General features: G+C 38.3%; 1 protein-coding gene across 2 annotated transcripts in view; it reads right to left on the bottom strand.

Annotated features, from left to right (window-relative positions):
* Positions 1-9,949, bottom strand: part of LOC113812985 (two pore potassium channel protein sup-9) — a 12,041-nt gene extending 2,092 nt beyond the window's left edge. The window contains exons 1-6 of one of the 2 annotated variants that reach the window (XM_070130473.1): positions 9,687-9,949; positions 7,506-7,624; positions 5,063-5,219; positions 4,431-4,655; positions 3,258-3,414; positions 560-729 (exon numbers count right to left, since the gene is read on the bottom strand). In XM_070130473.1, the coding sequence (XP_069986574.1) occupies positions 560-729; positions 3,258-3,414; positions 4,431-4,655; positions 5,063-5,219; positions 7,506-7,624; positions 9,687-9,711 (853 nt within the window). In that variant the 5' untranslated portion in view covers positions 9,712-9,949. The remainder of the gene's footprint in view (positions 1-559; positions 730-3,257; positions 3,415-4,430; positions 4,656-5,062; positions 5,220-7,505; positions 7,625-9,686) is intronic. The other variant, XM_070130474.1, reaches the window with a different exon arrangement.
* Between the last annotated feature and the right edge of the window lie 51 nt (positions 9,950-10,000).

The raw sequence follows: 10,000 nt of genomic DNA, 5'->3' as shown, positions 1-10,000 counted from the left end.
CACCTTTTTTTTCCTTTCTTGCCGAGACAGGAGTAAAGTTTTACTTGAAATGTTTGTATCTAGGGTTTTCTTTTTTACTTTTCTTTTCGTTCTCTCTCTGTCTATCTATCTATCTATCCATCTATATTTCTATTTTCTTACCTCTCTTCTTTTCTTTTTTCTCTCTTACCATAGCAGAGTTCCTAAAGAACACACATCCCGTACCATACACACCTGGTACGAGATCACCAAAACTGATTTTTTCTTTTACTTTTCTTTTCGTTCTCTCTCTCTCTCTCTCTCTCTCTCTCTCTCTCTCTCTCTCTCTCTCTCTCTCTCTCTCTCTCTCTCTCTCTCTCTCTCTCTCTCTCCCTCCCTCCCTCCCTCCATCCCTCCCTCCCTCTCTCCCTCTCCCTCTCCCTCTCCATCTCCATCTCCATCTCCATCTCCATCTCCCTCTCCCTCTCCCTCTCCTTCCCCCTCCCTCCCCCCTCTCTCTCTCCTTCTCTCTCCCCCCTCCCCCTCCCTCCCTCTCCCTTCCCCCCCCCCTCTCTCTCTCCCCCGTACCATACACACTCACCCGGCACGAGATCACCAAACCCGATGGTCGTTGTCGTGATGAAGCAGAAGTAGAAAGCGTCCATGAACGTCCATCTCTGCAGCGGCGCGAAGATGCAGCCTCCCATCGCTATGATGCCCACCAGCAGGGCCAGGACGCCCAGGACGGTGGCCACGGGGCGGAGCTTCCCTCTGGGGGCGAACGGCGGAAGAGGAGGTGGATAATGTATATGTATATATGTATGTGTATGTGTGTGTGTATATATATATATATATATATATATATATATATATATATATATATATATATAAATGTATGTATGTATATATATATATATATATATATATATATATATATATATATATATATATATATATATATATATATATATGTATATTTGTTGTTGTTTTTGTGTACATATATATGTTTGTGTGTGTGAGTGAATGTGTGTGTGTGAATATGAATGTAAATGTGTGTGCGTGTGAATGTGTGTGTGTGTGTGTGTGTGTGTGTGTGTGTGTGTGTGTGTGTGTGTGTGTGTGTGTGTGTGTGTGTGTGTGTGTGTGTGTGTGTGTGTGTGTGTGTGTTTGTCCATTACGTTCATATCGGTATAGAAGTACATCACAGACTCTAAGCCTCAGAAAAAGCCGAAAAAAATACTCATAGGAAACGCAAGAAGCGAAACCCTATGAATATCAAAGCAAAGAAACAGAAGACATAAAGAGAGGAAAAACGAAGCCAAGAGAAGTGAAAAAGGCTCGAGAATTATATAAAGTAAATATAGACATGAAAAGAAAAGAAAAGAAAAATGATAGAAATGAAATTAAAGAAAATAATCGAAATAAAGGTCGGAATAACGATTAGAAACGAAAGCGGAAAAGGCACGGAAATAACAAAAACGAAAAATAAAAGGAACGAAAAGAAAGGAAAATACGAACAGAAGAAACGACTCACGATAACAAGACAAAGTACGAAAAGGAAATGGAATCACGAAAGAAAACAAAAAAATTTTGAAAAAGAATACAAGACAAAAGGAGAAACGAAGAAAACATGAAAAAAACACAAAAACAATAAAAATATAAACAAAGAGAAGAAATAAAATCACACGAAAAAGAAGAAATACAACACGAAAAGAAAAGCGAAAACGAAATAAAACACCAAAAGACGAAAAGGGAAAGCAAGACAAAGAGATCAAAAGAAACACAGACACGCAATAAAGACATAAATAACACAGACAGACAGAATAACCATCACACTTCGCCCATGTGAGTGAGAGAATTTGTACACACGCGCACACGTCGAAAATAAAATAAAATTAAAAAACAGACACAAAAAAAAATACGCCAAACACGGAAAAGGGAAAACAAAGACAGTAAGAAAGAGAGAGAGAGAGAGAGAGAGAGAGAGAGAGAGAGAGAGAGAGAGAGAGAGAGAGAGAGAGAGAGAGAGAGAGAGAGAGAGAGAGAGAGAGAGAAAGAAACAAAACAAAACAAAAAACATGACCCACCAACAGAAACAATACGTCGAAAAGAAAAAGAAAAACAAAGAAAACAAAAGTGAAAAATAAGACGAAAAAGGTAAAAAACAAACAGACAGACATTTTAAAAAAGACAGAGGCCGAAAGAGAGAGTGGATTAGTATACACACGCGCACACGACGATAACAATATAGAATAAAAACAAAAACACAAAAAAATACACACAAAAAAAAAACAGAAAACGGAAAACAAGGAAGTGAGAAACAAAAACAAAAAAGCAGAAGAGCCACCAACAAAAAAGGTCGAAAAGAAGAAGAAAAAGAAAACAACAAAAAAGTAAAAAAAAGGAAAAGAAAACAAGTAAAAAAGGTAAAAAAAGAGGAAATACAGACAGACATTTCAAAAAGAACAAAGAGGCCGACCCTACCTCACTTGGGCATGACATATGACAATAAAATAAAATAAAAACAATTAAAAATGATACATCGAAAATAGTAAAGGGGAAAACAAGAAAGTGAGAGAAAGAAAAAAAGAAACAGAAATAGAAAGAAAAATAAAGAGCCACCAACAAAAATCGTCGAAAAGAAGAAAAAAAAAGAAAACGAAAACAAAAGTAAAAAAAAAAAAACACACACCAAAAAGGGGAGGAGGTGCAAAACAAAAAAAACAAACAAAAAGATTAAAAAAACAAGTAAAAAAGGTAAAAGAAACAGACATTTAAAAAAGCTCTTGGACAGCGTCTCAACAGGAACGAGTGACTCCCCGAATCGCCCGTGAGATAGTGTTGTACACACACACGTCGACAATAAGATAAAATAAAAACAAAAGCAATTAAGAATGATACCAAAAACAGTAAAGGGAAAAACAAAAAAGTGAGAGAAAAAAAACAAACATAAAAAACAAAGAGCCACCAACAAAAATCGTCGAAAAGAAGAAAACAAAAGAAAACGAAAACAAAATTTTAAAAAAGGGCAAAAAAAAGTAAAAAAGCAAAAAAAAAAAAAAAAAAAAAAAATGAGAGGGAGAAAAAAAGAAACAGAAAGAAAAACAAAGAGCCACCAACAAAAATCGTCGAAAAGAAGAAGAAAAAAACTAAAACGAAAATAAAAGTAAAAAAAAAAAAAAAAAAAAAGGGGCAAACCAAAAGAAAAAAAAGCAAGTAAAAAAGCTCCCAAAAAACGAAAAAAACAGACAAACATTTAAAAAACATCAAAGCATCCGACCCTCACTCCCCTCACTCACTTGGGCAGCATCTTGGACAGCGTCTCAACAGGAACGAGCGACGCCAGCACCTCCCCCATGTCACTGATGATCGTGAGGGTGAGCGGGATCCCGACGAGGGCGAAGACGATGCAGAAGATCTTGCCCCGGACGGTCATAGGGGCGATGTTGCCGTAGCCTTGAAGGGAGGGGGTGTGGGAGGTGAGGGGTAGGATGAGGGAAAGGAAGTAAGAAGGGTGTGGATGAAAGGGATGAGGGGAGAGAGGGTGGGAGGGAGGGAGGGAGGGAGGGAGAGGGTGAGGGTGAGGGGAATGGTGAGGAAAACGAGGTAAGAAGTGTGTGGGTGAGAGAGGGTGGGAGGGAGGGAAGAAAAGGGGGAAGAGGGAGAGAGATAGAGGAGGGAGGGAGAGGGTGAGGGTGAGACAGAGAGAGAGAGAGAGAGAGAGAGAGAGAGAGAGAGAGAGAGAGAGAGAGAGAGAGAGAGGGAGGGAGGGAGGGAGGGAGGGAGGGAGAGAGAGAGAGAGAGAGAGAGAGAGAGAGAGAGAGAGAGAGAGAGAGAGAGAGAGAGAGAGAGAGAGAGAGAGAAAGAGAGAGAGAGAGAGAGCAGGAGAAAGAGAGAGAGAGAGAGAGAGAGAATGAGAGAGAGAGAGAGAGAGAGAGAGAGAGCAGGAGAAAGAGAGAGAGAGAGAGAGAGAGAGAGAGAGAGAGAGAGAGAGAGAGAGAGAGAGAGAGAGAGAGAAATGTAGAATTAGAGCTTAAAAAATCTGGTGCAGATATAGGAAAATCTCTCCAGCAGAATGGCGCACGTAAAGGAAAATGATGTCCGTAAGAAACAAGGAAATGCGATAGCAGACAGAAAGTAATCGATCAAAATTATTTATTGAATTAATTTCGTAAAAATGATAGATTGTGATTTACAAGTATGTGCGTTTTACAAACCGCACAAAAATAGAGAGACATTCACAGTTATGCCACAAAAAGTGAATGTGAATAATATTGAAATAATAATAACAAATGAAAAAATAAAAATACTCAACACCTGAACATTCAATGAATTTGACTGACTATTAGAGAATTAGACAAATCTTGCAATTAGTTTCTAGTGTTTAACCATTATTCGCAATAAGCACGTACATCCTTTCAGTCTTCTATATTACATGCAACACTCCCTGTAATACTACAAAGAATACAGACCTATAGTAGTTAGAACAGTAGCAGTGAAGAAAACACTTTGCGGGAAAGTCCAACCAGGTTCTGTCCCGGCTTGCAGAGGAGTCACTCGGGCGTCGCCGCTGTCCACCACGACCTGCTCGTACTCTCTCAGAATCATGGACACTTTTTCTTCTCTCTCTGCTCTTTCGCTCTCGTCTTTCCATTCCCCTTCGGCGAGGCTTTCTCCTATCTCTCCTTCTGGATATTCTAGAAAATATAATGTGTAAATTGAGAGTAGCTGTGATGTATACGGACGTTGTTTCTACTGGGAATTGTCCTTGCAAAAAAACGTAATGATTGACAACATAGGCCTATAAAGTGCTGTAGGTGTTTCATTGTATTGGCTATAAGAATTGTAAATAAACATACCAATTTTCATTCTTCTACCTGTATATCTTGTATTCTTAATAGTATCGTAACATTTGACATCAAACAAGGACAATAATCTAAAGAAACGACAAAAAATACATAGCATCACATTACGATAATTTACATTTATAAAAAAAAATAAGACATACATTACATAAAATACCTTCATAATGGTACAAACACAAACTATAGTATTATTTTACATACAAGAAAATTCAAATATACAGATCATCAAGTTAATTCACCTAGGTCATCAGACAATGAAGAAAAAATAGAGGATAACCCAGCGCTCTCTGTTAGATTAAGGATCTCTTGTATAAAATGGCGGCGATTTTTCATGAGTTGAACCCTCACGGCTTCTTGCTGAATCACCTCCTCGTCGTACTCTATTGCTTGAAACACCTAAATGGTAGAGAAAATGTTTTATAATTATTATAAGTCTTATAATAACAGCAATAACAATAACTTCTACTACTATTATTACTGTTGTTACTTCTAATGATAATAATGATAATGGCAATGTTGATAAAAAAGATAATAATGGTAATGATAATGATAATAATAACAAAGATAATAGTAATAATAATAATGATAACTATTATCATTGTTATAATCATCATTATCATTATCATTATGATGGTAATGATGATAATAATAATGATAATAGTAATAATAATGACAACAGTAATGATAATAATGATAATAATAATAACAACTGCAACAGCAACAATAATGATGATGATAGTAATAAAAATAACAAAAGGTAAAAACGATGGTAATAATAATAATAATGATGATGATACTAAAATTAATAACGATAATAATAATGATCATAATAAAGCCAACAGTGATAATAATATTTACCATTATTATAATTATCATATAATTGATAATAATGATTATGATGATAAGGATAGTAATAATAAGAAAAAATATAACGATGATAGTAATGATCCTGATAATAACAATTACAGTCCTCATTTTCCTACTACCTGCATGCTTATGATTCTTATTAGCATTATCATTGTTACTATCATGAACGACTGATATCACCACACCTCTCATTCTCACGTAATCATCATCACCAATTTCTTCATCATCATCATTATCGTAATTTTTCTTTTCATCAATTTCACCATCTTCCTTAATATCATCATCATTATCATCTCAAACATCCTCATCCTCATTATCATTATCTTCATCATCATCACCTTCCTCTTCTTCCTGCTCTTCATCATCATCACTATTATAATCCTCATCATTTTTATTGTCTTCCTCTTGATTTCCTTTCTCCACCTCTTCCTCATTATCAACATCTTCATCCTCTTCATTCTCTTGCTCATTGTTATCATTATCATATTTATCATTATCAACATCTTTCTCCTCCTCCTCCTCCTGTACATCATCATTATCATCATCACTGTTTTCCTTTTTCTTCTCCTTATCATTATCATTATCCTCATCTTCCACCTCCTCCTCATCATCACCATCATTATTATTTTCCACCTCCCTCCTCCTCCACCTCCACTTCCACCTCACGTCCTCCTCCACCTCCCACTTCCTGTCCCCCTTCCCTCTCCCTTTCCCTCCTCCACCTCCTCCTTCTCCTCCTCCACCTGCCCTCCTCCTCCTCCACCTCCACCTTACCTCCCTTCTTCCTCCCCCCCCCCCTCCCCCTCCTCCTACACCTCCACCTCTACTCTCCATCCTCCTCCACCTCTACCTCCCCATCCTCCTCCACCTCTACCTCGCCATCCTCCTCCACCTCTACCTCCACCTCCCCTTCCCCTCCCCTCCTCCTCCCTCCCCCTCCCTTCCTCCATCTCAACCTCCACCTCCCCTGCCCCTCCCCCTCCCCCCTCCACCTCCCCTCCACCTCCTCCCCTCCACCTCCTCCCCTTCCCCTCCACCTTCCCCTCCACCTTCCCCTCCACCTCCACCTCTACCTCTCTCCCCTTCCCCTCCACCTCCACCTCCACCCTCACCTCCACCTCCACCTCAACCTCCACCCTCCCCTTCCCCTCCACCTTCCCCTCCACCTCCACCTCTTCCTCCACCTCCACCTCCCTTCCCTCCACCTTCCCCTCCACCTCCCACCTCTACCTCCACCTCCCCCTTCCCCTCCACCTCCACCTCCACCTCCCACCCTCCACCTCCACCTCAACCTCCACCTCCCCTTCCTCCACCTTCCCACCCACCTCCACCCTCACCTCCACCTCCACCCCCTTCCCCTCCACCCCCCTCCACCTCCACCTCTACCTCCACCTCCACCTCCCCTTCCCTCCACCTTCCCCTCCACCTCCACCTCCACCTCCACCCTCACCTCCCCTTCCCTCCACCTTCCCCTCCACCTCCACCTCTCCTCCACCTCCACCTCTCCCCTTCCCCTCCACCTTCCCTCCACCTCCACCTCTACCTCCACCTCCCTTCCCCTCCTCCACCTCCACCTCCACCTCCACCTCCACCTCAACCTCCACCTCCCCTTCCCCTCCTTCCTCCACCTCCACCTCTACCTCTCCACCTCCCTCCCCTTCCTCCACCTTCACCTCCACCTCCTACCTCCTACCTCCTCCCCTTCCCCTCCACCTTCCCCTCCACCTCCACCTCTACCTCCACCTCCACCTCCCCTTCCCCTCCACCTTCCCCTCCACCTCCACCTCCACCTCCTCCACCTCCGTCAGCCAGTACCAGAGCGCCGATGAAAGTGTAGACCAAGAGGGCGGAGATTAACGACAAATGGCCGACCATCTTTCGAAACTTTTCGTTCTTGCCCAGCCTCGCCCACCAGCCGCGCGGGGGCTCGTCTGCTAAGAGGAGAAAAAAAAGATAGAGTTTGGGTAGGGATTCCTAACCCTTTTTAGAGTCCCGGATCCCTTTAAGAATCAGTTTGAAAGCCTTGGATCCCCTTCCCCTTGAAATATTCACATAAACAACATTGTATGGGTTTAATATACTTCATTTATTGAGATCTGATTGTCTCATACATATTTTATGAGATGCACAGAGTATTGTTAAACTTTAAAGTAAACAATCTAAAAAGGAAACAAGTTAAAATGATTTTTATCTCATCCTAAAGGACCTCGAAGGGATAAAAGGATCTTAGGTTAAGAACCCCTTGGGTTAGGGATGACGTCATCGGGGTGATTTATTTTAGTTATTATCACTGTTATTGCCGGTATTATTGGTTAAATTGTTAATTTTTTAATATTGCTGTCATCATCGTCGTTGTAATCGGCATTATCTTTTTTTCATTATTTTTGTAATCACTATTGTTATCATTATTATCATAACGATTATCTTATTCTTAACATCATTATCATCACTATTATTATTATTATCATCATCATTATCGCCATTATCACCATTTTTATTATCATTATCATTATTAACATTAGTAGTAGTAGTAGTAGTAGTAGTAGTAGTAGTAGTAGTATCAGCATTAGTATTAGTATTATCATTATTATTTTTATTATCATTACTGCTATTATCCTCACCATTAATATTATTGCTACCATCACTATTGTTATTAATGTTATTATCATCATCAAAAATTATTGTTATTTTTTGTAATATCATTATCATCACTATTACTGTCATCATTTTCATTAATGTTATCATTATTATCTTCCTTGATATTATCAGAATTATTACCTCTATTAACATTATCATCATATCTCTTATCTATGAGCATCATTATAATTAAATAGTACAATAATAATAATGATAATGAAAATAACATTGGTAGTACTAATGATACTGATACTAATACTACTATTAACAATATTACTACAACTATTACTACTACTAATACTAACAATGATAATAATGATGATGAAAATAAGGATAATAGTTATGAAAATAATAACAACAATAATAAAAATATTAATAATGATAATAATGAAAATAATAATGATGATAGCAATGATGATAATGATAATAGAAATAATGAAAACAATAATAATGATAATGATAATATCAATAATGATAACAGAAATAAAAATGATAATAGCAATGATAATAATAACAATAGTAGTAGTAATAATACTGACAATAACAATAACGATAATAATAATAATATCAATGATAAGAAGAATGATGATATTGATGATAATGATAATGACAATGGTAATAATAATCATACCCCTAATCATAATCATAATCATAATCATAATCATAAATATAATAATGATAATGATACTGATGATAACAATGATAATAACAATAACAACTACAACAGAAAATAATGATAAAGATAGCAGCAGTTGTAGTAGTAGTATTACAGGTGATATATCTGAGACAACTGTAATGTTTTACTTAATCGCATAACGCTTACGTATTTCTACTCCAATTTGTAAAAATAGTTTAAGTATTTTCATGAAGATATTTGGAGTAATGATAACTCAGGTTGACAATTAACAATCATTAATAAGTTTAATTATTGTAGTATTAATGGGATTCTATATTTGATTATCAATTTTACTACATTTTAAAAGGGAATTGAATCACATTAATAGATAGAATTGTAATAAAGTTTTTTTCTTCAATGGGTACAGCAGACACGATCGTTATGAGGTGTCATTTAGAGACACATGTAATGGATTAATGTAAATTCCAAATAAGAAATAAGAATATCTATATGAAACAACATGGTTTTCTCTAATACAGTAGTTCTTAACCCCAGGGACGTGAGGAATTCCCCAAGACTTTGGCTTTGACACGTTTATTGAGACAAAAGTAAGATTACATCTCAAAAGGATGAGGTAACTTAGGTTATCCTCACCCTTACTTAATAAGTCCCTGTGCGGGCTCACAATTCATTATACAAAACTTAGGTACAAAAATATTCCCCAAGGGTCGAGATAAACATACCTGTTTCCTTTTTCTCTTCCTCCATGGCGACTCAACCTTTTCCTTTTCCCAGAGAAAATCGCAATTCTCTCACATCAGCAAGGCACTCACAAGTCCTACTTCATCGACATGCTTCCAAAAATATCCACTTTAACTGTCTATCCTCATGAAATTATCTATTTTCTAACCATAACGAAATGAGGAAGAGTTTTTTTTCGTAGTTGCGCCGACGAGCCTAAAGAAGGATGCGACTGACTTTAACCGCTTATGAATGGTGTCTGGGAGCAGGGAAGACGTCAACCTCTCTCTCTCTCTCTCTCTCTCTCTCTCTCTCT

This window comes from Penaeus vannamei, chromosome 15, assembly GCF_042767895.1.
Source record: "Penaeus vannamei isolate JL-2024 chromosome 15, ASM4276789v1, whole genome shotgun sequence".
NCBI lineage: Eukaryota > Metazoa > Arthropoda > Malacostraca > Decapoda > Penaeidae > Penaeus > Penaeus vannamei.
This window is presented reverse-complemented; position numbering and strand designations above follow the sequence as displayed.